Source organism: Rhodnius prolixus, unplaced genomic scaffold (assembly GCF_049639745.1).
Source record: "Rhodnius prolixus isolate KJV_2025 unplaced genomic scaffold, Rpr scaffold_7, whole genome shotgun sequence".
Taxonomy (NCBI): domain Eukaryota; kingdom Metazoa; phylum Arthropoda; class Insecta; order Hemiptera; family Reduviidae; genus Rhodnius; species Rhodnius prolixus.
The window spans coordinates 14,949,749-14,976,079 of NW_027411582.1; the positions used below are offsets into that span (position 1 = coordinate 14,949,749).

Consider the following 26,331-nt stretch of genomic DNA (forward strand, 5'->3'; position numbering starts at 1 on the left):
CAACCCTTTATATCAGTGGTTCTTAACCTTTTCATAGACGCGAAACCCAATTATATGTATATATTTTTCTCGCGGAACACTAACATTAAATAATTTGAAATTCGGTATTTAGCAAGAACTTAAAATTAAATTCAAATTAAAAAAAAGGAACAATTTTTAGTTTTCGTATCTTTCCTAGTTTCTAAATTTCAATACATTTAAAATTGAAATTTCGCGGAACACTTGGACCATATTAACACCGGTTAAGAACCACTGGTCTAAGTATTTTAATTAAATTTTCCTTTTAATTTTCCAAAAATTAACTGTTCAACATAGGTTATTGGATCATACGCATCAGTATATCATGTATCAACAGCTCACTTTAATCGATATTTTAGTTGGACCGTCATACTTGGCAGTAGAGCCCTAAAATGAATTTTCTGAAGATAATTTTTAAGTGTCAGTAGTGGATGAACACGTAAATAAGGACAGATTATATATTTACTTCCTTTTCATCTTTTCAAATATTTCATTCAATGGATAATTTACTAACAAACAAAATCAACACCTCTAGTGTTTATCGATGTATCAAAACTTCACGCCCTCTCAACACAATTCTCTTACTAATCTGTAAATAAATATACGCGTAAAATATTATTTTATGCATTAAATTGGTTAAAGGAAGTGTAAAAATTTTGTGAATATATTTTCATGTAATTTTTCACTCCATATTGAGTAAAAATGGTGGAAGAAAAAACATTACGCTTTCATGATCGGTTAAAAACTTTATTCAAGTTCATGACTTGATTTTCTGTTCGCGTGAGTTTTTGAGTTCATTAAAAGACATTTAAAAATAAATAATAACATATATTATTTGTAAAAATGAAACAGAAATAATACTGTGAATAGAATTTTAGAAGGAAATATGTGATAGTTATACATTGGCGGGGAGGTTAAAATTATTAAAAGTGGATGAACCAGGTTAAGCTTAAGTTTAAGTTAATGAACAAGTTTGGGTTTTAAAAAAATTGGTAGACAAGAATAATGTTCCTGGTATTCTCTTTTATTTTTACTTTATTTATTTTCACAACTGCAGTATATTTCTGCAATAAGTGAAGCTGATACAAAATGATACATAGAATAAATACATGAATAGCATGAGGGGAGAATTCACCCATTGGTGAAACTCCCAAAGAGGTACAGTTCACTATTGTCGACTGGCACTTACGAGGGTCGTTTGAAAAGTCCGTGCAAAAATAAAAACTACTTAATTTTTTGGGGTATACCTTTTTTATTTTTCAACATAGTCTCCTTTTAGGCTTATACACTTCGTCCAACGCTGCTCTAGTTTGTTGATCCCTTCCGAATAATAGGATTTGTCCAAGTCTGAAAAATAGCTATTCGTTTCTGCAATCAACTCCTCGTTTGAATAAAATCTTTTTCCCGCCAGCCATTTCTTCATATTGGGGAACAAATGGTAGTCCGAGGGAGCCAAGTCTGGAGAATAGGGGGAATGTGAAACGAGTTGGAACCCTATTTCCATTAATTTTGCGACCACAACTGCTGAGGTGTGAGCTGGTGCGTTGTCGTGATGTAAAAGGACTTTTTTGTGGGCCAATCGTGGGCGTTTTTCTTGCAGCTCGGTTTTCAAACGGTCCAATAACGATGAATAATATGCACCTGTAATAGTTTTACCCTTTTCCAGATAGTCGATGAGGATTATTGCTTGCGAATCCCAAAAGACAGTCGCCATAATCTTTCCGGCCGAAGGAACGGTCTTCGTCTTTTTTGGCGCAGATTCCCCCTTGGTAACCCATTGTTTTGATTGTTCTTTGGTCTCAGGAGTGTAGTGATGTATCCATGTTTCATCCACAGTGACGAAACGACGCTTAAAGTCCTTGCAACACTTCACACGATTTCGTTTTTGGTCAAGCGTGAGCAATCGCGGCACCCATCTTGCGGATAGCTTTGTCATGTCCAAATGTTGATGCAAAATATTATGTACCCGTTCATTCGAGATGCCCAAAGCACTAGCAATCTCACGCACCTTCACTCTTCTGTCATCCATCACCATATCATGGATTTTATCAATGATTTCTGGAGTAGTAACCTCAACAGGGCGTCCAGAACGTTCAGCGTCACTTGTGCCCATATGGCCACTCCGAAAATTTTGAAACCACTTATAAACTGTTCTAATCGAAGGTGCAGAGTCACCATAATGTTTATCAAGCTTCTCTTTAGTCTCCTGAGGCGTTTTGCCTTTCATAAAGTAGTGTTTAATCAACACACGAAATTCTTTTTCGTCCATTTTTTGAAAATCACTCGACTTCCTCGATTCAAACGAATGCCAAACACAAAGAAATAGACCGATCTGGCTGAAACTTGGTGTGTGTTCTTCCAAGAGATGCTACTAACTAAACATAACCTCGATACGCGCCAGTAGTGCTATCTCTCTGACTTTGCACGGACTTTTCAAACGACCCTCGTACTTCATTTCAGAAGATCGCGTGGCCACCTGCGCTTCAGCCGTCTTGGGTGTATTACCAGGCTAGGTTTTGGGGTGATTGATGTGTGGAATTTAATGTAACGGGATCCTACAGCTTTTGAAACATTAGGGAACAAGGAAATCTCGGTGCTAGGTAGAGTTTAGTTACAAAGTAAGGAGCATTTGCGATTTGACGGAATGTTTTTGACTGGAAGGATTGGATTCTTGTAGATACTGGAAGCTTTGGTTGAACCCCAAAGTTTCAGTCCGTAAGTCCAGGTAGGTTTCAGTATCATTGTGTAGATAAGTTGTTTATTCTGTAGTGAGAGTTTACATCGCTTGTCGAGAAGTCTAGAGAGAAGTTTGAATCGTCTGTTCAGTTCTTTCCGTTTAAGTCTAGTCTGTGGATTCCAGGTTAGGCGTTTGTCCATGAAGAGTCCTAGGTACTTAACCCAATCTCTTGCGGGAAGAGGAGTGAAGTTTAGTTCCTGTAATTAAAATTAATTTTAGTGTTAACTACTTGAAGATGTTTGTAAATGAGTGATGAAACATCTCTTTAATACTTTTCTTAATTGAAATGGAAACATAAATAATGATAAAAAAAACAAAACAAAAACACCTTTTTAAATCCTAATTGAACGGGCCGTTGCAAAGTGGAAAGATGGCGGCAAACTTAAAAGAAACTTTTCCGAAATAATCAACACTCTGCAATCTTGCAATTTTTGTTTTGCAAATATTCACTAATCAATTAAGGTGATAATATTGATGCGCTTTTACTAAAAATGCACTTAACATGAAGTCTAGGCGCCGCCTCTTTGATCGTATCTCTTTGAAATATGATGTTTCAAATAAAGAAAACTGTTTGTACCAATTTTTGAGAAAATACTTCCGGGAAAAAGAAATTAAAATCGATAAGCTAATGTGGTACTTCCAGTTCATCGATTTAGCCAAAAAAATTACGATTATCGTATTATCGATTCTTCATAAACCAGAGCAAAATTTCTTACCTAAACCTGGTTTTTAAGATATGCTGCAACAACCATTCACAGATTTTGAAACGTATAATACAATAATTACCGATCTAACCATTTTGAAGGCAGACTGAAACGCGGCTTCTGCAGGAGGGCTTCAGTAACTTGGGATGGATAATTGGGATGTTAGGGGAGAAGGCAATGATCCAATTTAGGCTTAGTTCTATGCCTGACAGACTTCCCTAAGTAATAAACTAACTTCGTAATTTTTGGGCTAGTGTTATAATTGAGGCCCAGTAATTTTAACTTGTAAATTTTAAAGAGTATGAAATGAATTAAGTTTTATTTTTAACTTTGATATCATGTTCACAACAGGTGGTTGTTTAGCAGCATTTAGGATTTATTGGTGTACAGTTAAGATAAGTTAAGTTAATACCAATAATGTTTTTGGTGCTGAGAAGTTATTAGCTAAAGAAATCCATTACTAATTCTAGAATTGTCTTGTGGATAACTAAGAAAATGCATCAATGGGTACTTTATATAATGAGATACCCCAGAACCTCTGGGACTACGTGAAACATGTATGGTTGTGACAGAATTTAAACAAAGCGTTCCCCAAGATGGTAAACATGTGTGCTCTACAACTTTGCAGTCCTTCCTGAACAAACATGTAGATTAATGATGCATGAGGAGAATAAAAGTTTGGCATCCTAGGCAATGTTGAAGATGTGGTTTTTTTTGGAGATTTGTACTGTTGAATTTTATTTGCTGCAGGATAAAGTGTCCTTAACAAAATTGTTTGCACCTTACCGGGAAAGCAAATAGTAGGATAACAATTTTTTGTTTCATTTAGATCGATAGAACGTATCGTTTAAAATAATTAAAAATATTTTTCAGGCTGGCTTTTCGTCCAGTTACCAAATTAGGTATCATGGACTGAGGCGACTAGATAACATACTTTACTACAAAGTTCTCATATTAAATATTAAATAAAATCCAAGGCCCTAGACCTCGGGAATCGAACCCAGTACCACGAATACATATTTAGATTTGCAAGTCTCGCCTCTAACCGCTCGGCTACCATGGCGCCCTCCTATTCGGTGTTTTTCCCTTGCATTTTACATTTCATTTTCCAAAAGAAGGCTACCCATTGTGTTTATTTTAACCCTGGCCACAAAAGTAGGTGACAAAGACAGAAATAGTAGAAATCTAGACGAACTGGAAACCAATTCGGTGATTTTCTCTTGTATTTTACCTTTAATTTTCCAAAAGAAGGCTACCCATTGTGATTATTTTAACCCTGGCCACAAAAGTAGATGTCAAAGACAGAAATAGTAGAAATCTAGACGAACTGGAAGCCAATTCGGTGATTTTCCCTTGTATTTTACCTTCTATTTTCCAAAAGAAGGCTACCCATTGTGATTATTTTAACCCTGGCCACAAAAGTAGATGTCAAAGACAGAAATAGTAGAAATCTAGACGAACTGGAAGCCAATTCGGTGATTTTCCCTTGTATTTTACCTTCTATTTTCCAAAAGAAGGCTACCCATTGTGTTTATTTCAACCCTGGCCACAAAAGTAGGTGACAAAGACAGAAATAGTAGAAATCTAGACGAACTGGCAGCCAATTCGGTGATTTTCCCTTGTATTTTACCTTCTATTTTCCAAAAGAAGGCTACCCATTGTGTTTATTTCAACCCTGGCCACAAAAGTAGGTGACAAAGACAGAAATAGTAGAAATCTAGACGAACTGGAAGCCAATTCGGTGATTTTCCCTTGTATTTTACCTTCTATTTTCCAAAAGAAGGCTACCCATTGTGATTATTTTAACCCTGGCCACAAAAGTAGATGTCAAAGACAGAAATAGTAGAAATCTAGACGAACTGGAAGCCAATTCGGTGATTTTCCCTTGTATTTTACCTTCTATTTTCCAAAAGAAGGCTACCCATTGTGATTATTTTAACCCTGGCCACAAAAGGAGATGTCAAAGACAGAAATAGTAGAAATCTAGACGAACTGGAAGCCAATTCGGTGATTTTCCCTTGTATTTTACCTTCTATTTTCCAAAAGAAGGCTACCCATTGTGTTTATTTCAACCCTGGCCACAAAAGTAGGTGACAAAGACAGAAATAGTAGAAATCTAGACGAACTGGAAGCCAATTCGGTGATTTTCCCTTGTATTTTACCTTCTATTTTCCAAAAGAAGGCTACCCATTGTGTTTATTTCAACCCTGGCCACAAAAGTAGGTGACAAAGACAGAAATAGTAGAAATCTAGACGAACTGGAAGCCAATTCGGTGATTTTCCCTTGTATTTTACCTTCTATTTTCCAAAAGAAGGCTACCCATTGTGTTTATTTCAACCCTGGCCACAAAAGTAGGTGACAAAGACAGAAATAGTAGAAATCTAGACGAACTGGAAGCCAATTCGGTGATTTTCCCTTGTATTTTACCTTCTATTTTCCAAAAGAAGGCTACCCATTGTGTTTATTTCAACCCTGGCCACAAAAGTAGGTGACAAAGACAGAAATAGTAGAAATCTAGACGAACTGGCAGCCAATTCGGTGATTTTCCCTTGTATTTTACCTTCTATTTTCCAAAAGAAGGCTACCCATTGTGTTTATTTCAACCCTGGCCACAAAAGTAGGTGACAAAGACAGAAATAGTAGAAATCTAGACGAACTGGAAGCCAATTCGGTGATTTTCCCTTGTATTTTACCTTCTATTTTCCAAAAGAAGGCTACCCATTGTGTTTATTTCAACCCTGGCCACAAAAGTAGGTGACAAAGACAGAAATAGTAGAAATCTAGACGAACTGGCAGCCAATTCGGTGATTTTCCCTTGTATTTTACCTTCTATTTTCCAAAAGAAGGCTACCCATTGTGTTTATTTCAACCCTGGCCACAAAAGTAGGTGACAAAGACAGAAATAGTAGAAATCTAGACGAACTGGAAGCCAATTCGGTGATTTTCCCTTGTATTTTACCTTCTATTTTCCAAAAGAAGGCTACCCATTGTGTTTATTTCAACCCTGGCCACAAAAGTAGGTGACAAAGACAGAAATAGTAGAAATCTAGATGAACTTGAAGCCAATTCGGTGATTTTCCCTTGTATTTTACATTTCATTTTCCAAACTGGACTGTGGCGACTAGATAACATACTTTACTACAAACTTCTCATATTAAACATTAAATAAAATCCAAGGCCCTGGACCGCGGGAATCGAACCCATTACCACAAATACATATTAGATTTGCAGGCCTCGCCTCTAACCGTTCGGCTACCACAGCGCCTGCCATTCTTTATTGTCTTTCTTAAACTTAACAATCTAAACGCTACCTTTAGGATGAAGAAAAGTAAAAAGAAAAAAAGAAGATAACTATCAGTATCTCTTTTTAACAAATAAATAATATGAAACCAACAAAGAAATAAGACAGGAATGGGAAAAAAACAACCTTAGCAAATCTCCTCAGAGAACAAGTTTACTGAGAAAATAAGTTTCAAGTTGTGAAGTCAAACAACAATTTGTTACCTATGTGAAAACAAAGTTTTATACTTTGCTGATGTTATCCCTAATATTAAAGTTTTCTATTCAACAAACAGGTGAACAAATGAATAGTTGCAATATTTGACATGCCCATTTATTATTAAAGTTAGCCATCAAATAAAAAGTAACAAAACTACAGAGTTTAATCAATTATTTAGCGCACGTATTCATAACCGAGTATGTAATTTATATTATTACAAGGATCGAAGTACAATCATGCATTCCAAATCCCCTTTATCGTTACATCACCTGGAACGTACTTCGACCCTAACCAATCTGAATAATAATGTAATTCTTGCGTATATGTTACCATACTATCAACTTACAAATTAATTTACCTAAACTTACTTATGAACTAGATACTTAAAGCCAATTATTACAGATCAAGTGGTACGTGAAATGAGTTAATTAATTATTATTGCCATGAAAATGTTTTCATTCTGCTAACAAGTCTGGCTGCCATTTTTTAAATATCCTGATTATTGAATGAAATTTGTAAATCATATTTTATTGTTTGATTTTGGTTAAAAAAAGGTTGATTGTTTTACCTTCTAAATAAATATGAAAATGTTATTCGCAATCAAGATCGTTTTTTTTAACAAAAATATTGATTTAAATTAAAGGGAGCTTTTTATTACTTGGCAATTTTATCAAACATTTTATTTTATATCATTGGATAGCTTCGTCCTTCAAGGAATTGAATCCTATAGTTAGGAAAGCAGGCAGCTGATTTCTTCCTGAATTAAATGCGTCACTCAGTTTCGATTCATGATTTGAAAATAAAGGCCTGAGTAACTATATAACCTGAATGAATGAATAAATATTTATTACAATAAATATTTACATAAAAGAAGTGTAAATGTATTATACATTTTCACCTTCCCATCTAGTGAAGAAAGAGAAAAGTTAGGTGAGGAGGATTGGAATGCAGGGAAAAAAGGAGAGGAAAAACCTAAGCTCAATACCTAAAATGTAAAGGGATTAGCTATGCGGTTAGCGTATTGGACTCCCACACGGAGATCCCTCGTTCCCAGATGCTGGCCTCTTAGATTTTCTCTTCCCTAGGAGCTTCTTACAGCTCTCATTGTCCGGTGATGGACAGTGTTGCCTGTAACGAGAGAATACTATCCGGAGGCTGGTAGTGAACTGGAAAAAAGCTCCGGGGGCCAATTATCTCAAATGTAAAATAAAGTAATCGCCTATTTTTTCAGGCGGGGCTTAACGTCCAACCAGGGCTGGATTTAGATGAAAAGAGGCCCTAGGCTAGTCCACTTATGAGGCCCTTTCACCTCCCATTTTTAAGTTTGTAAATTACTTTTTATGTTTGTTTATTAGTCATATGTGTAGAATTTCTCCTTATTTTCGGTTCAGTATTTTAGTGTTCACTGTTTTTAGAATAGTGTAATTTTAATTTGGCTAACAATTTGAATGTAGGCCCCTCTTGATCTTGAGGCCCTAGGCTGAAGCCTGGTTAGCCTATAGATAAATCCGGCCCTGCGTCCAACTACCAATTAGGTGTCGTGGACGGAGGCGACTCGCAAACATACTTTACTGTAAATTTTCTTTTATTAACCATTAAATAAAATCAAGTCCTAAGACCGGGAATCGAACCACAATACATATTAGCTTCTCAGGTCTCGCCTCTAATCGCTCGGCCACCGTAGCGCCCTTACCTCAGATGTTGAAGCGCCTTAAATCATTTTTTAAAAAAATAAAAAATACCTAAATGAAGGCCATTATAAACTCCAGTTTTACCTCTAGTAAAGTAAAGTAATTGCCTATTTTATCAGGCGAACTTTACGTCCAACTACTAATTAGGTGTCGTGGACGGAGGCGACTAGCAAACATACTTTACTGTAAATTTCTTTTATTAACCATTAAATAAAATCCAAGGCCTAGACCAGGGGACTCGTACCCAGTACCACAATGCATATTAGCTTTAAAGATCCCGCCTTTAACCGCTCGGCTATCATGGCGCCTTGTTTCACCTTTATAACCTTACATGGTTGCAAACAAGTGGTTAAGTTGGGAGGTCTGCTCAGTTTCGAATCTTATTCAATATCTTTGTTGACGTCTCAAGTCAGAATGTAACTGGTTGCAACGCGAAAAGAAAATTTTAAAAAAATCAATAATGTCTTCTGTATTTCAAATTAGAATTTCTACATCGTTTCCTTAATATTGAATTCTACGTTCAGTACATTTTTAGATAATAGCTTTAAACAATTAAAGCATCTTTATTTGGTGGATTAATGGCAATGTATTCTGTTGTGTTCTAGAACAGAGTGGCGTTCATGCGGTAACACAAGCCGGAGAGGCACAGGTGTTAGCGATAGGGACAAGAAAGAAGAAGATAGAGAAGAAGGAAGAGGAAGACGAAGAAGAGCGGCTAGAGAGGATGGCTACAAGTGAGAAGGGTTAGGAGCAAGGGGCGCGGTGTTAGATGGAGCTGGCCAACACAAGCCTAGCCCCGACACAAACCGCCTCCGCCGCTGACGTCTCCACTGCCGCCGCTGTCGCTGTTGCTTCTATAGCTAGTACTAGTTCGACTACAACCACAACCACAACTACAGCTGTCCCAGACACATGGTTCCCTGGTCCAAGATCACCGTACAGTCAGCCTCAAGCGGTCCTTATTGGCATACTTTTATTAACAGTCATCGTAGTCACCGTTATAGGTAGGCGTCACTAGTCATTCAATTAATACATTCGAAAATATGATCCCTTAATTATAGTCGTAAGCACGATGGACTGTTTTTAAGAATTTTGGAAATGCATTGATCTAAAAAAAAAAAGAGAGATTTTCTTAGTTCTGTTTTGGGGCAAACGCCTATCTTTACGATGCCTTGGATAAACTCACATTACTTTGAGAAGAGTATCTTCTAATTTTTGTAATTTATGCAGAGGATGGCTTCAAAGAAGTCAAATGCTTGGACATCTTAAAACGGTTTTGCTGCATTCATAAATTGAATGCATCTGATGCAGTATACGTATAATTCTAAATGTTCGTGTACGGTGAGCTAGAATTAGTCTGTGGGTTCGCTGTACCCACAGTAGATCCTCCTCATCAATTATCTCTGAAAACTTGCTGACCCTAATTATTTATGAGTGTGTGAGATGCCAGGGTCCATGAAGCAATAACGGCTCCGTTAGTCCAGGCCATCTGTATAGGCAGTTTGCTTTTTTAATGAATTATATTTAGGTCATGATTATGGATTTACATAAAAAAAATTTAAGGCATTATTTAAGCCACGTATATGTAAAATCCAATATTCCTCTGTCCATGGAACCACTATGAAAGACCACATTAAACCCTCAGAGGTGATTAACATGCTTCTAGCTTTGGTCAGAGATGAGCACTGATTAAAAATTCTACTTAATCATAAATTTAATTGATCAATTTTGTTTTATTTTAATCAGAATTTAATCGGCAAAATTAATCGTAGTGAGCTAAATTTCAAATTTAATCGTTAATCAAACTAATTTAATCACACTAAAAAATTATCATTTAATCTGAGAATTTAATTGAACTTTAAATTTCATCACCGAATTAATTTAATTTCAATCGTTAAATCGATTTAATCACTCACTATATGACTTTTTAACCAACAGTTCGGACCACGTTTTGGCGAGGCCACCTTTTTCATACTGGGACTTCACTAGCATACGATTCACTATACCAAATTAGGTCCATCCTTATACTCACATTTAACCGTGTTAGTGGCTCACTAGACCTACATAAAGACCATTTAGAGTGACCAATGAGAAGACCATGAGAGTGACTCTCATTTTACGAGAGGATATATTTTAAGATTTGGCTACCTCTAAGTATTTAATTATTAAATTTCAAACCAAACTTCAAAGAAGAAAGAAAATCAATACACCAGAAGTGCAATTTTAAAGAAAGGCTTTCTCTTAATTTACTATGAACTAGGCAAACGGATTCATTTGTAGTTGATCTAACGGCGTACTTAAGCTTAAATGTCGTAATTTGTTCTTAATTAATAGTTTGGTTCAGAGGGAATGTGTCGCATTTTTTCAACAATATTAATTTGATCCCTTTTTTTTCTTTTTATTATATAATTCTAAGTTACAATAAAATTCAATTATATTCGTAAGTTTTGGTAAGAAAAAGTCATGTGAGTGTTCATAGGAGATTCTTTTCATGAGAAAGTAAAGTGAAACTGTCGAATATTGGCGAAAACTATTCGTAAATGATCTTAACTTAATAAAACATTTCTTGAAAATTGAGAATTTTATTTTTTTCTAATAATTTGTTAGCATTTTAACTCAATATCTATGTAAGATTAATATTATTTCCAAAATAACTAGTAAAAGTTAATAAAATATGAGAAAATAATAAAAGATTTAGAAAAATAAGTGAAAGGTATTGAAGCACCATTGTTAAGTACACTTTGACCAGCCCATAACTGGTTTCTATTGGATGGGGCGTGTCTACACTAGAGGTGGGCATGACCCGCCCACCGTCTGCTGCCCTACTGTGCTGTGATTGGCCATTACTTCAAACTTAATAATTTCAATGAAATAATTAATTTAAAATTTTTTTTCCAACATTTCTCCCATAGGTATTTGATAAACTTTCGATTAAAACAAGAAAAAAAAAAGTACCTTAAAAATACGATTAAAAATGTTTCTTTTGGAATATTTCTTCATATTTTACAGAATTATCGTTAACAGAATAAAAAAAAGTTGGGAATTTGTATTGTTTAATCTTGAAATTGGTATAAGAGAAATAGGCTTGTGAGCCGCCATTAAATAGGCGGTAAGCTTAATTTATACTCCATCCGGTGGAGAACTCTAGTGGCCATTTCTGTAAACACAAATGCAGTTTCTATAGCTTGGCTATTTCTTGATATTCTCCTCAGTATTTTTCAAGGTTTATTAACTGAATTTGCATGGAAAGTTTGTTTTTTCTATTTCAGTTCATGAAATAGTTCTTTAACCATCTTGGTGACTCACAAGACTTATATAGGACCATTCTACACTCACATTTAACTATGTTGGGAACTCACAAGACTTATATAGGGCTATCTTATACTCATTCGTATTTAAAGATGTTGGTCACTCACTAGACTGATATAGAACTATCTTTCACTCGTATTTAAAGATGTTGGTCACTCACTAGACTTATACAGGACTAGCTTATACTCATATTTAACTTATTTTTTACTACACTGCACGTAACCTATTTATGTATTACTCTATTATTTTGTCAATCTATCTACTAAACATCTCCATGTTAGTGAAGTAAGTAATTTGAGCTGCTTCTTTTTCACCTTTGCTATTCCACTCTGGTAGAACCTTGTTTTATAGGACGTTCCTGGATTAGCAAGATCTCACGTAAGGCAACATTACTCTTATGCATTCACTAAAGTAATTCTCACTTTATGTGTCATTGAACCCAACCTCGGATTGACATCGCCACTTATAAAGTAGGCGAATACTACTTTATTGTAACCTTCTTTTTCATCTTTTTGAACCGACTTGGCTACTCAATGCTGATAGAGAAGATGTGATTTATTCCTCATTTATCTGTGTTTTCCGTGAGGTAGTTTCAGTTGGTTGATAGAGTGAAGGTGCCGAGTCTGAGAAAAGTAATCTTAAAAACTCTTGCAGAATATTTTTATTTACCAAAAAGGTTTCATAATATAGTCTGTGAGATAAGTAATTGATTTAGATTAATTAAGAATAATCAATCAGAGGTTAATTGATTAATCGATCAGAAGTTTGTAATTTATGCAGTATTATTTCATAAAACTTAAAAGTTAATAACAGTTATGAAAACAATAAAGAATTTACAAAACAAAAAAAGATCATGATTCACATAACAATAATAATCTTACAAAATAAAATGATAAGGAAAGTAAGAAATAAAAAATAAAAAAATAAAGATGAGTTTAGAGATTTATAAAATTTATAAAGTAATGAAAAGAATGACTTATGAATTGATGCGTTATTAAGTTTAGATTAGTTACGATAAATATATAATTATTTACTTGAATTGTATTTCATATGACAACAATTTACTACCATGAAACAAATTAAGTTCTAAATGGAGGTATTAAATCGAAAAGCCCGTTTAAGAACATTATAAACTTTAGATAAATTCTCGAAGACTTAGAGCATTCGACACAGAGTAATTTACACATTTCAGCATATATTTAGATTAAATAACTTTTCAAATATATTTTGTATCACAGTCTTATCACATAAGTGAGCAATTTAATATCTGCTACTTGTGAAATAATAAAATGAGAATCAATGAAAAAGTTTACTTATGCTATGAAATATGACTGTCAGGTATTGGTAATCCATTAGAGGGAAGAAGAATTTGGGTCACATATTTGATTATATAACCATCTTAGAAATGAATAGTAACATTATTATCGATTGTTACGAAACTGTCGACTACCCCTTCAGTAAGCTGTATATAACAAGTCGGCTGGCTATGTAATAAGATCTATGTTCCTTAGTCAGCAACTTAGATGAAATGTATACTTTCATGTATTCTTAATTTTTCATAAACGTGAGTTGAGGAGTTGATGTCAAAATGCTGGCATATATAAAGGAGTCTTAGTATTACTTCCACACAGAATAAAGTGGGACTTAACCTAATTGCAAGGTCGTGACCAACTTCAATCCTTTCCTTAAGACAGGAATTCCGGCAAACTGTCCTTATGATCCTTTGGTGTTAGAAGGAAATATGTTTTCTGCAGCCTTGATGGCTGGATTTAGTTCAAATCTACGTGTGTTGAATCCGTTCTTACGGTTTTTTTCCCAACCTATATAGGTTGACCTATTTTTAATGTCCTGTTTTGATGGAGGCTCTCCTTATGTCACGGTTTTGCATACTTTATTTTAGTGCAGGTTTGCAACAAAATCAGCAACATAACATATTATGATGGCTTTCATATTTTATCATGTCTTTGCTAAAATATCTTTTAAACCAAAGAACTTTTTCAAATTTAACTATGAACTATGCTGCTTATTGTCCATTTTGAACAAAAAAATAGTTCACTGTCAATACACTGACAGGGAGAACTGGACTTGACACTTCTTCTGGAAAGACTTAAAAGTTTTTCTATGTTTTTCGCTAAAACCAAAATGGTTGCACAATCATTTCTGCAGGTAAGTATTATTCTTGTTTTGATTGTTGGGGTTGTTAGACTGGGATCCCCGCAGGGACGACCAGATATACCCGTATACTTGCGTTCAATTCAGTTCTCAAGGTTGTAGGAAACTTATTTCTAGTCTTTACTGCGGATATGCTAGACTACGCAATAATTACACCGAAAAGCCCAAATAATCAATACACAATAGGTTCTGTGCAACAGAAACAATAATTGTGAAACCAAGTGTGGTTTAGCAAAACCATAGGTTAAATCTAGCTCATAACAACACTCACAAAAGGAGTTAAAAATAGTAATTCAAAATTTGGCATCCTGGATTACTGTTCTAACTGAAAAAGCATCTTCCCTCAACATACTACCTCATTCTGCGCTCCTATCTCTCAGATAGGTTCTTTCAAATAAGTACTGGTTCAACAATCTCTTCTTTCTCGACAGTGGGGACGGGAGTGCCGCAGGGGAGTATACGTGGCCCCGTTCTCTACACAGTATACACATCAGACATACCTGTACAACCCTCTCTCTGTACATATGCAGACGACACAGCCATGCTAGCTACAAGTACACATCCTTCATCAGCTTCATACAAGTTACAGGACACACTTACATAAAATAGAATCCTGGGCAAAGAAGTGGCGGATTAAAATGAATCCACAGAAATGCTAGCATGCCACGTTTACTCTCCGGCGGGGCTCCTGTCCTCTTCAACAGCAATCCTCTTCCTTGTACACAGATCTGGTGCGCTACCTTGGGCTCTACATAGACAAACGACTCACGTGGAACCCACACACTAGACTTAAAAGACAAGCAATGACAAAACGTGCGAAACTTCTTTACAGACCACTTGGACAACGCTCCAAATTGCCCATAGAACTCAAACGCTTAATATACAGTACTATCCTCAAACCTATGTGGACTTACGGACTGAGGGGTTCAGCCAAACCTAAAAACATACGGACAGTGCAAGACATTTCAGTCAAAACTCCTCCGACAGATAGTTGACGCTCCTTTCTATGGTGACTAATCACTCTCTTCACTAAGACCTCAACATTCCCTTCATAGACCAACTCGCCAAGACTAAATACCAAAAATTCCATACTGCTCTCTCGACTTGCTCTAATCCTCTTGTACAGTCTCTCGCTTCCTCTGACATCCCTAATACTCCTCGCCAACTGAATCGCCAGTGGCCCTGCGACTTCCTGGTAGGCTGAAGGCCTAAACGCCATTATTCTCCTATCTCTCCTCTCTCCTCCTCATATTCTCCTCCTCACATTCTCCTCTCTCATATAGAGAGTGCTACCGCTGGGTAGCTTTTCTCCTCCCGCACCAGTTCATCATAGTCTTCATATTTACTTATTGTATATTGTACACAGATTGTGAATAACAAAATAAATTTTAAAAAAACATATCTTTTAAAAAATACAAGATTTTTTTTACTTTTTTATAAACAACTAACTCGTTTTTGTCGAATATGGAATATTTATCAAAACATAAAAGTCTCTTTCATGGCTGCTGTTTAGCAGGTTCTCCAATTTCTCAGCATCCTGTAAGATAATTTCCTTTTATATGAAGTTAGAAACAAAAACTTAAGGTTTTTATTTCTGCCACTGCCTTCCTTGCTTTATCTTATTTCATCTGCCAGCCAGTTGCTTTACTTGCATGTAGTTAACATAAAAATGTCAAAAACCTCATCATTTTGTCTTATTAAACTGACGATTTTATGCTGTTTAGATCAATTATCTCCATTTTACTGAATTCACTATTTTCTACATTATTTAATAATTTTAAGTAAGTAAAAGCTTCAAATAATATTTACTTTGAATTTATTTTTTTGTTGCAGGTAACATATTGGTTTGCGTCGCCGTTTGCTTAGTCAAAAAACTGCGGCGACCTTGCAATTACCTTCTAGTATCTTTGGCTGTAAGCGATCTTTGTGTGGCCATACTTGTCATGCCAATGGCTTTGTTATACGAACTGATGGGCACATGGAATCTAGGACCAATTATGTGCGATATTTGGGTATCATTCGATGTACTCTCTTGTACAGCTTCAATTCTAAATCTTTGTATGATCAGTGTAGACAGGTAAATTATAATTTATTTTTATATTGAAATTGCATTAAATAATTGGATGAGAAAAAGGTGTACGAAATATTTTTGTGTAAAAAGTGATTTTTATCGCGTGAAAACCTTTTTTTAGAATCTGAACACTTTCAATTACTTCTGGCCACGGTTGTAAAACATCTTAGGATCTTAACATTGGTATCGATAGATTCCTTGGGAAAAAAACACAATATAAGTTACTAATACAATATTAATACAGAAATAATGTGAAAAACACAATTATTAATACATTTTAAACTAGAAAAAGCCCCATTTAGAAACACGTCATCTTGCGGAATTTATCTTTAATCAGGCTAAGATTCAAATGGGGCGGCCTTTAAGGCCTACGCCACTGCGACCCCTTTGGATCTATTGTGGCTCCCCTTCTCTAGAGCTCGCCCTCCAGACCCGTCCGTTTAATCAGACTCTTAATTCTGGAGAGCGACTCCTGGGGTAAAGCTCACAGGCCTTGGTTTTTCTTACCCGAGAAATAACATCCTTAGCCAGACAAACCCCTCACACTGACACAACACGTGCAGTACTGTTTCCTCCTCTTCGTGACAGAACCTACAAAGGCTATCGTCTGCCAGGCCCATGCAATGCATGTTAACATCCTTATAGTCCCACTGCCTTGACGGATTAATTCTCCAGGTCAGCCTCGGTGAATAGCCCTTAATGAACTCCTTCGCCTGTCCCTGCCCTGTGTTGGCAAGCCACTACTCCTGAGCCCTAGTCTGCACCCATAGTTTAATGGCCGCAGTCTTAAGACACTTAGAGATCCCAAAATAGGGCTCCGGGCCAACGAAGTGTCCCGCAGAGCCTTCCCGGGCCAATAAATCTGCCACTTCGTTTCTCTTATGACCTGAATGACCAGGTACTCAAACCAGAAAGACCTTATTGTGGTCACTAATTTCCTTCAGGGCACCCAGACAGTCCCATATCAACCTTGAATTGACCTGGTGGGAACTTATTGCCTGGCTGTCCGAGAAAATCACGACCTTAGAATCAGTTATTCCTCGTCCAACAATGTCGGCAGCACAGAACCTAATTGCAGCTAGCTCAGCCTGAAAAACCGTAATCTAGTTTTCCTAGGCTAACCGAAAACCTAAATTTCGGCTTCACCCCGTACACTCCCGCTCCCACCCCTTCCTCTGTTCTGGAGCCGTCCGTGAACCATATTGAGTCCCCCACAACTGGAGGATATAATCAGGTTGTGGCAAGCATCACATTTGCTCAGGTTATAATTGCACCAGTCAGATTGTAGCGTTCAACTGATTGTGGAAGCGCTCATCCAGAGTTTTGTGCCTGCTGACTAAATAGTTTAATTGAAAAGATTCATTTCTGAGCTGGAAGAGATCGGATTGCAAATATATAAAATTTTGCAAAAACAAATCAGTTCATCTAAGACCAAACAATTTTTCGCAAAACTTAAATAAAATTAGACAATATTTAAAGGTGAATTACCAACAAAAAAAATATTGTGACGACTGAGAAGGTAATTTTTGGCAAAGCCTTAAATATCTTTAAAATGACAAAACGAAAAAAGTATAAATATGGTTTCTGTTAGAAAAACAGACGTCTAAGGCAGTCAGCTTTGGTCATGTTACATCATTACTGAACGCTATTTATCATTTTTTTGAAAAGATAACTTGGGAAGGCGAAAAAAAATGAAAAATGGTAAGTAAAAAGTAAAGCTTGGTTTAGTCACTTAAATTGTAATTAATATTCTCCAATTCTGAACAAGATTCAACTTGACTCCATGACGGCCTTAATGCTCATATCACATTTTCCTTCAGGTGCAAAAACAAAGTGAAGATCTGTTCCATTAATTTTCCTAAGCATTCTGCCTTCTTCATTAATCTACTTGCTGCCTCTAGATTGTTCTCTGAAAATCATTATTGTCACAGCTGTAAATAGTTAGAACAAAACATTATTTCTGTTATTATTTGTATTAAGATTTAAAGTTAAAAGTATTCTACGAGATGTGGCTATTAAATAACGAGATTGATGCTGCTACAGAAGAACTATACATGCGCCAAATCCTAACGGACGGATAGCTGTGCAGCGTAAAGCCTTCTCTTTCGATTGCAGCGTCTCACGTGTTATTGTAGAGAAATCTGTCTGACCGGAACCGTCGTTTCGTGTAAGAGGTGTTTTGCCGAAAACATGGTACTACACATGTAGTACAGCAAGGAATTGTCGTGAAATTTCACATGAAACTTGGTGAAACCGCTACTGAAACTTATCTTTTTTTTATGGCCGAGATGACGTCGGAGATGATGACCGCCCGGGTCGCCCTTCCACGTCCAAAACGGATGAAAATATCGATTATAATTAATCAACATTATTACCGTGAGGTGCTTGCTAAATTCCATCCATCAAGACAACGAGCCGGCTCACACTGCATTATCTGTCAAGATGTTTCTAGCCAAGTACAACGTCCCAGTTTTAGACCATCCGTCTTATTCGCCTGACCTGGCCCCATGTGACTTTTATCTGTTCCCCAAAGTCAAATCTGCATTAAAAGGAACACGATTTCAGTCCTTTGAAGCTGTAAAAGAAAAAGCGTCACAGAAAAAGACTTCCAGCACAGTTTCGAACGATGGTAAATTCGCAATAGTCTCGTTACTTAATAGCCACACCTCGTATTTCCTATAAATAGTCCCTATTTTTTTTTTTTTTTTTTTGGCGCATCATCAACTGAGGTTATTAGCGCCCGGAGCTTTTTCCAGTGCACTGCCGGCCTTTGGACAGTGTTCTCTCGTTACAGACAACACTGTCCATCACCGGACAGTGAGCTGTAAGAAGCTCCTAGGAAGAGAAAATCTAAGGGTCAGCTGCTGGATTCGAACCCGGGACCTCCGCGTGGGAGTCCAGTATGCTAACCACATAGCTAATCCCTTCCCTTAAAATAGTCCCTATTATATTGAATTTTATTTGTGAAAATAGATTATCAATATTGATTTCCGAACTTTTTCTTAAGTTTAATTCTCCTTGCACTGAAATTATATCGCATTCTTTGACATTGAACCGTCATGTAAAACAATAACTTCAAAAATAAAGGATAAAGTAGGAAATATTAGCTAGAATGATATTAGCTATTGCTGTTAAACATTTTATTTTAAATTTAAACATATTTAGTTATTAACACCTTCAATATACACCCCTCCCCAATCCCTACAACGCTCCACGCGAATTTACCATTGTTCAGAACCGTGCTGGAAGTCTTTTTCTGTCAGCTCCTGCATGACGCGTGCCGCTTTTTCTTTCACAGCTTCAACGGACTGAAATCCGTGTTCCTTTTAATGCAGATTTGACTTTGGGGAACCAGATAAAAGTCACATGGGGCCAGGCCAGGCGAATAAGGCGGATGGCCTAAAACTGGGATGTTGTACTTGACAGAAAATGCAGTGTGAGCCGGCGCGTTGTCTTGATGGAGAACCCTTTACTTGTTCTTTCACAAATCGGGTCGTTTTTTCCTTACTGTTTCACGGAGTTGAGCAAGCACCTCACGGTAGTAATGTTGATTAATTACAATCGATATTTTCATCCGTTTTGGACGTGGAAGAGCGACCCGGGCGGTCATCATCTCCGACGTCTTCTCGACCATCTTCGAAACGCTTGAACCACTCAAAAACTCGCCTAAGTGATAAAAATTCATCGCCATAAACTTCTTTTAATAAAAGATAAGTTTCAGTAGCGGTTTTACCAAGTTTCATGTGAAATTTCTCGACAATTCGTTGCTCTACTACATGTGTAATATCCATGTTTTCGGCAAAACGAAACAAACACCTCTTACACAAACGACAGTTCCGGTCAGATAGATTTCTCTACAAACACGTGAGACGCTGCACAGCTGTCGGTCGTTAGGATTTGGCATTAGTCTCGTTATTTATTAGCCACACCTCGTATACTCTAATAGTTCTAATAGATTCTAAAAATAGTTACTAATTCAAACAAAAACCTAGATTGTACAAGTCCCATATAACGTAGATAAAAGCTTTCCCATTAAGTTTCACTTAGTAATGTGGCTGAGATTATAAAACAGGTCCTACCCTAATGGATGGTGAGTAGGTGCTTAAATATTCATAGAACAAAGTTAGAAACATCCACTACTAGTTTGGTTTGTTTATTTACGTAAAAATTAATGAAATATTATTATTAATAATGCACTTGCAGCAATGTTAGAGTAAAAAACTGACTGCAATTCTTGCAAAAAGTAGTTCGTACTTTTTTCTCATGATATCTTATTATTTATGTCTTGTTTCTAATGCAACAATTATTGATTTTATATTTTTCTTTTTCTTTTGTTTAAGGTATTACGCCATAACGAAACCATTGGAGTATGGTGTAAAGCGAACTCCAAAACGTATGATGGCATGTGTTTCTGTGGTATGGCTAGGCGCCGCTTGTATAAGTCTGCCACCGCTGTTGATCCTTGGCAATACGCACGGCGAAGAGACTGGTCAACCGGGTACACAGTGTCTTGTCTGTCAAGATTTTGGCTATCAAATCTATGCAACGCTATTGTCCTTTTATATACCATTAGCCGTAATGATGTTCGTCTATTACAAAATATTTCGAGCTGCCAGAAAGATTGTATTAGAAGAAAGAAGAGCTCAAACACATTTAGAGACCAGCCATTGTTTTTTGGAGATCAACAAGAATGGTTCCGGGCCGGAATCACGTTTAGCGGTCAGCTGTGCAAGTTCACCAGCTGCCAGAGCGCATCATCGGACCAGTACAACTTCTACGAACACCACAGTTAGTATTCATTTTAGTTTTCAATTCATATTTTGATTTTTGAAGGTAATTTATACAGTAGTGTAGCTTTCCGTTTGGCAATAATGCTGAGCTTGTCCAAAATATTTTACAAAAAAAATGGAACATTGCTTTCCATGTTTTTTACCTCACAAATCAGTTTCTCCATAAGTGTGGGCGGTTAAGCAGTTTGTGGAATATGATATGACGAAGAAATACAATGGAGAGAGAAATAAGTATAACGGTATTTAGAAGAGAAGTTAATTATTATTTTACGCTTCTATTTCCATTTTAGATTTCTCAGCTCAATATTTGGCTAGGATTTCCAGCAATGAAAGAGGCAGAAAGTTCTTTGACTACATACATTATAATGAAGGTAAAGGGAATAATGAAAGTTGGTACCACAGGTTACCTGTAATAATGATCGCAGACAGAAGGAATATTCAGGTACAGTGAGGATGTTATAATTAGAAACATGAAAGAGAGGGGTTGGCGTTTCCTGCGAAGCTTTTTGGAACGGGAATGTTTGTATTGGGTGATAGAACGCTTGGTAGAGCACTTCTATCCACAAGTCCACAAAGGTTTAAGTAGCATTGTAGAAGTTTGGTGAACGGGTATGGGAGAGATGATATGATATTCGAGAGATGTGTTTGGTTCTGGAATACAATATGGTAAATAATTAATACATTTTAAGGTTACAGCACAAGACTATATTTTAGCAAACAAATACATCTACTAGTAAGCTAACCTAATTTATGTACTGATTATAAATGTTAGATGTCATATTAATTAAAGATTTGAAAGCAAGACATAGAAGTAACGTAAACGTTCTAGACTAGAGTATGCAGTAACTGTCTCGCTTGGTTATTTTTTAATGAACTTGGTTTCTGAGTTCTTATTTTAAGTTTGTTTTCTTGATGGAGGAGATGACGGCCTCCTGGAATCAGTGAGCTTTCTACTTCTTCCCTTTGTAATCTGTTCATTTATCTCTTACAGCCGAAACAGTTTCTTACAGTTGTAAGAATTCTGTCGCACTGCTACAAAGATAATGCATTTTGTTATCTAGCGTAAGGCAGGAATGTCTTTCTTAGATCTTGTCCCTAGAACTGGGTTACAGATCAATTTATTAAAGCCCCAGGAAGCGAACTTGGACAACAAGAGGAAGAAATTTGCCCGTTAGTTTACTATTACTGGTAAAATATACAGGAAGTGGTGGTGATATGGAACCCATCTTTGTTTTTGATTTACCTATGCTAGACATTCCAAAAAATTGTATTGCTTTCTCTGGTAATTTTTAGCTTTATATATTAGTCTTGCACTATTGTCTTCAAATGTACTCTCCTCCAACCACCAGATGAGCAACCTTCAATTTTATGGAAAAAGTGAAAGTGGTGCCTCTGCCTTGAGGTGCTGGTAATATGGAACATCTTAGTATTTTTGTTGCAAGTCGCCGTAGAGTGGGTTTTGGGTACAATGAATATTTTTGCAGCTTTTTTTTTTTAGCCCCATTTTAGATTTTTCTTCTGTTTTTGACCTGTGATCAGAGTAATCTGATTTCTGCCCAAACACAGAGTCTCTTCAGTTCTTTGTTTACACAGCCAAGGCATCAGAGTCTTGCTGTGTTTGTTCCCCAGGACAGATCACCTAGTTCTTTTCATGTTATCTCCAGATCTCAGTCTCTGAGAGCCACACGTAACCGAGTCCTTGGTGATCCCCAGGACAGGCTCCAATGAAAGGAGTGTTAGCTCAACATATCTTTGCAATTTATCATGCAAGGAAGACGATTTTTCTTTTCTTCCTCGCTAGTGTCCCACTCGCGTAATCTTAAAGTACCAAAAATCTCTTAGTAAAAAGAGTGCAACGCTATCAAACCTGGAAATAAGAACATATTTCTTCGTTCCTTGCTAGCTCATGGTTCTGAGTTGGATTGTCTCAGGTTTTCTTTGTGTCCTGCCTCGATTTAAGGTGATATCCTAGTTTTTCTACGGCCATAAGGAAGAGCTTTACCTAACGCAGAGCGTTCTTTCTTACCTGCTATTTCTTAACTGCACGAACTGCACTTAATCTTAATTTTACTTCTCCTTACATCACTATAGTACAAGAAATTGAAATCGTGTAGAATTTTTCACCAGTAATATTCGTTTTGAGATAGCTTGAATCCAGAAAAGACCTTTTTTGACGTGAGTACGTCTTTAAATTTGCTATCATATGGAGGCAATCCAATAAACCTAATGATAACAAAATCGGGGGATACAGTTTGGCATTATAGTTTCGAATCTATCGTCTACATCCAAAATTAAATTAGACCACTGGATAGCTAAAGGATCAAAGAATTCATTACGATAAGCGAGGACTGAGAACGCATCGCGCGAGGTGGAGGAAGAGGCACCGCCAATTTTTCCCCAGAAAAATAAGTGATTTGCTTGTAATGCTTGCAATATGGAACCCCATGAAATTTTTCTACTGCGAGTGTAGAACAGGGTTCCATATTACCAGCACCCATGAGGTTCCATATTGCAAACAACGCTATCTTGGATTTGATATGTCGCCAACAAAAATTGGGGAACAGAAGAACTGATTCACAATTGAAAATCGCTGCAATATTTCCCTTTTGAACCAATATATAGTGCGGATAACTACCACTATTTTGATAACAAAACAAAAATAACAGTTTGAACTTGCCTTCTTAAAGTTTTTCAAGAATCGATAAAAACAAACTAGATGAACAATACAATAGCAACTGAACCAACCGCCTGCTTTGCACACTAGTGCTATCTAGCTACAGTTTGAGCCCGGATACTGTTAACACAAGATCACTTGCTGCCTAAATATTATTGGGTTCCATAATACCAGCAGGGTTCCACATTACCACCACTTCCTCTACTAGAAGCATGCAAGAATATGGTCCCGAAAAATACCCTCGCTGGCACTGGTTAATTTAAAGAACCATCCATTGGGCTTACAAAAAATATCTCTGTTGTAGGACTGTTATTTTAATGTTATTTAACACTAGGCCAAGCAGTTAAAGGCGCGGACTGGAATGCTTGGATGCAAATTGGTTCAGGGTTCGCTTCCCAGTCTAGGGCTTGGATTTTATTTAATATTTAATTAAAGAAATTTGTAGTAAATTGTAAATTCTCTCTCCATCAATTTCTTCTATTAAAACATCAAAGACGTGTAAAAAAAGAAAGAAATTTAGAGTTAAAAAAAGAAGACGCTTTTTTTAAAAATTCTTTAAATAAAGCTTAATTAAAAATAGATCGAGCTTGTTAATTTATTGAATAATTAATAAGCATCCACCCACAAATTCCAGTTCTATAGCGCATGCGCTAGAAAATCTTAAATCTCTGGAGGCGGACTACCCAGAGGCGGCAAACCTTGTATGGTGCACATGTTATTTGTTTGCAACATTTGCCGCACCACTGGTTTTTTCAAAGAGGAGGATGGAGTAAGGTTGTTGAAGAGGGATACGCCCTGCGTGGGCATCTTTTATTTATTTAATTAATTAGATATTTATATTAGTGAAAGAGTATTTATTTAATTCACTTTTTCATTCTGTTAGAGAAAAAAGGCGTGCCAAAGGGCGTGTGACCTCAGCCTATAAAGAGCTGCCGCTATTCTGGTGTACTCAACCATAATTTGAGCTGAAATTCATTATTTCCCTTTTTCTCGACAATTTATTGGGAAAATCGACTTCTATTTTATACATTTGTCCAGGTTAAATCGTTTTATACATTTCTTAAGTAGTCAATTTAAAGTGATTTACGTCCTTGACACACAAGAAATGACTTAAGTATTGATATTATTTTGAGACAGGCGCCCTAGGCATAGGACCTAACTCCACAATTGGCCAATAAAATATAAAAAAAGCCCTCACATTCAATCCACACGCTAGCTTATATTTCTGTAACCTACCAGACTGGTTACAACAGTATCCTACTCAAATCGTCAGTGACAGATTGTTTATAAACTTGTCTCTCAGTATTACTTCTACTCCAAATACTTTCAATCTGCTTATAGTACAAAGCTGCGGCGGACATTCTCTAAGGTAGTGTACGCCATCATTGACTATGTACACTCTTGAATTCCACACTGTTCGACATTGAGCCAGCTGTATTTCTTTCATCTTAAGTAAGTGGTGAGCCACTGGTGCATATCTAATAATCAGCGCAAGATGTTCTTTTTATATCTTTGCGGCTCCATTAGATGATCTTCGAATAATTCTTTGGCTGAACATTCTTAATAAATCTCTTACGATTGGGAGATAAAGCTAAGTTGTTGACAATGAATGGGATTCTGTAGCTGTAGTGTGTACTTTTAAGAAAATATTCAACCAACGAAACAGTTTACTGTTACGATTAATTGGCAGTCAATCCAAACTACCACTGGAGCATAAAAAACTAATATACAGCAGCTTACTCAAACCGATCTGGACTTCACGAACTTGAGCTGTGGGGTTCAACCAAACTTTCCAATTCACAAAAAATACAGGCCTTTCAATCAAAAATTCTCCGTCAGATTACGAATTCTCCATTTTATGTCTCTAACTCTACCCTCCACAACGATCTCAAAATCTCATACGTAACTGACGAATCTAAATCTAAATATAGAAAATTCTTTAACTCTCTTCTATTCTGTACAAATCCTCTTGTTCGAAATCTCGCCTCTAAAACGATTCCAGATCGTCCTCCACGACGATTGAAACGCTGTTGGCCTCGTGACCAACTTCAGTAGTACGAGAAACTCCAGCAAGAGTGTTGCCGGTGGGCAGCTTCTCTCCTCAAGCTGATTGTGTATAAAACATTAGTGTAAAATAGTGACAGTGACTATAATAAGGTGTTAGAATAAAAAAATATTATCAAAAATATATAATGTCGGCCTATACGCGTCGAAAAGCCAAAACCAATTACAGGGATCGTATACGGTTGGAAAGAGCTTCTCAAGAACAATCGAATGGTAAAAGTCGCAAAGCCGGTGGAGTCGCCATATATCGCAATATCAATAGCTTCACTGATTGTAAGAGTTAACATTGACGTTTCGGAAATTTATTTGGAAATGAAGGACGCTAAAACTGGTGATGCCTGTCCAGTAAACGTAAAGGCCAATGGCATCTTTAAATTCGTACTCGGGTGTGTGTATATCCATCCGGGCACAGCGTCAGCAGAAATCAAACTCTTTATGTTACAATTGTTATTAAAATATTCCAAAAACATCGCTAAAATTATACCCGATTACGAGCCTGATCTTACTACACCAATTATGATAGTTAGAGACTTTAATGTTGATGTCTCACAAAACCGTTCATTGTCCGACTTCATGCTCAGCGAGTTCTATTTGTCTTATA

At 36.5% G+C, this 26,331-nt stretch overlaps 1 protein-coding gene across 10 annotated transcripts in view; it reads left to right on the forward strand.

Moving 5' to 3' along the window:
• Nucleotides 1-26,331, forward strand: part of LOC141447041 (5-hydroxytryptamine receptor 1-like) — a 590,328-nt gene that overhangs the window by 431,058 nt on the left and 132,939 nt on the right. For all 10 annotated transcript variants that reach the window (XM_074114185.1, XM_074114188.1, XM_074114184.1 and 7 more), the window contains 3 exons: nucleotides 9,256-9,654; nucleotides 15,965-16,208; nucleotides 20,543-20,990. In XM_074114185.1, coding sequence (XP_073970286.1) covers nucleotides 9,420-9,654; nucleotides 15,965-16,208; nucleotides 20,543-20,990 — 927 coding nt within the window. In that variant the 5' untranslated portion in view covers nucleotides 9,256-9,419. The remainder of the gene's footprint in view (nucleotides 1-9,255; nucleotides 9,655-15,964; nucleotides 16,209-20,542; nucleotides 20,991-26,331) is intronic.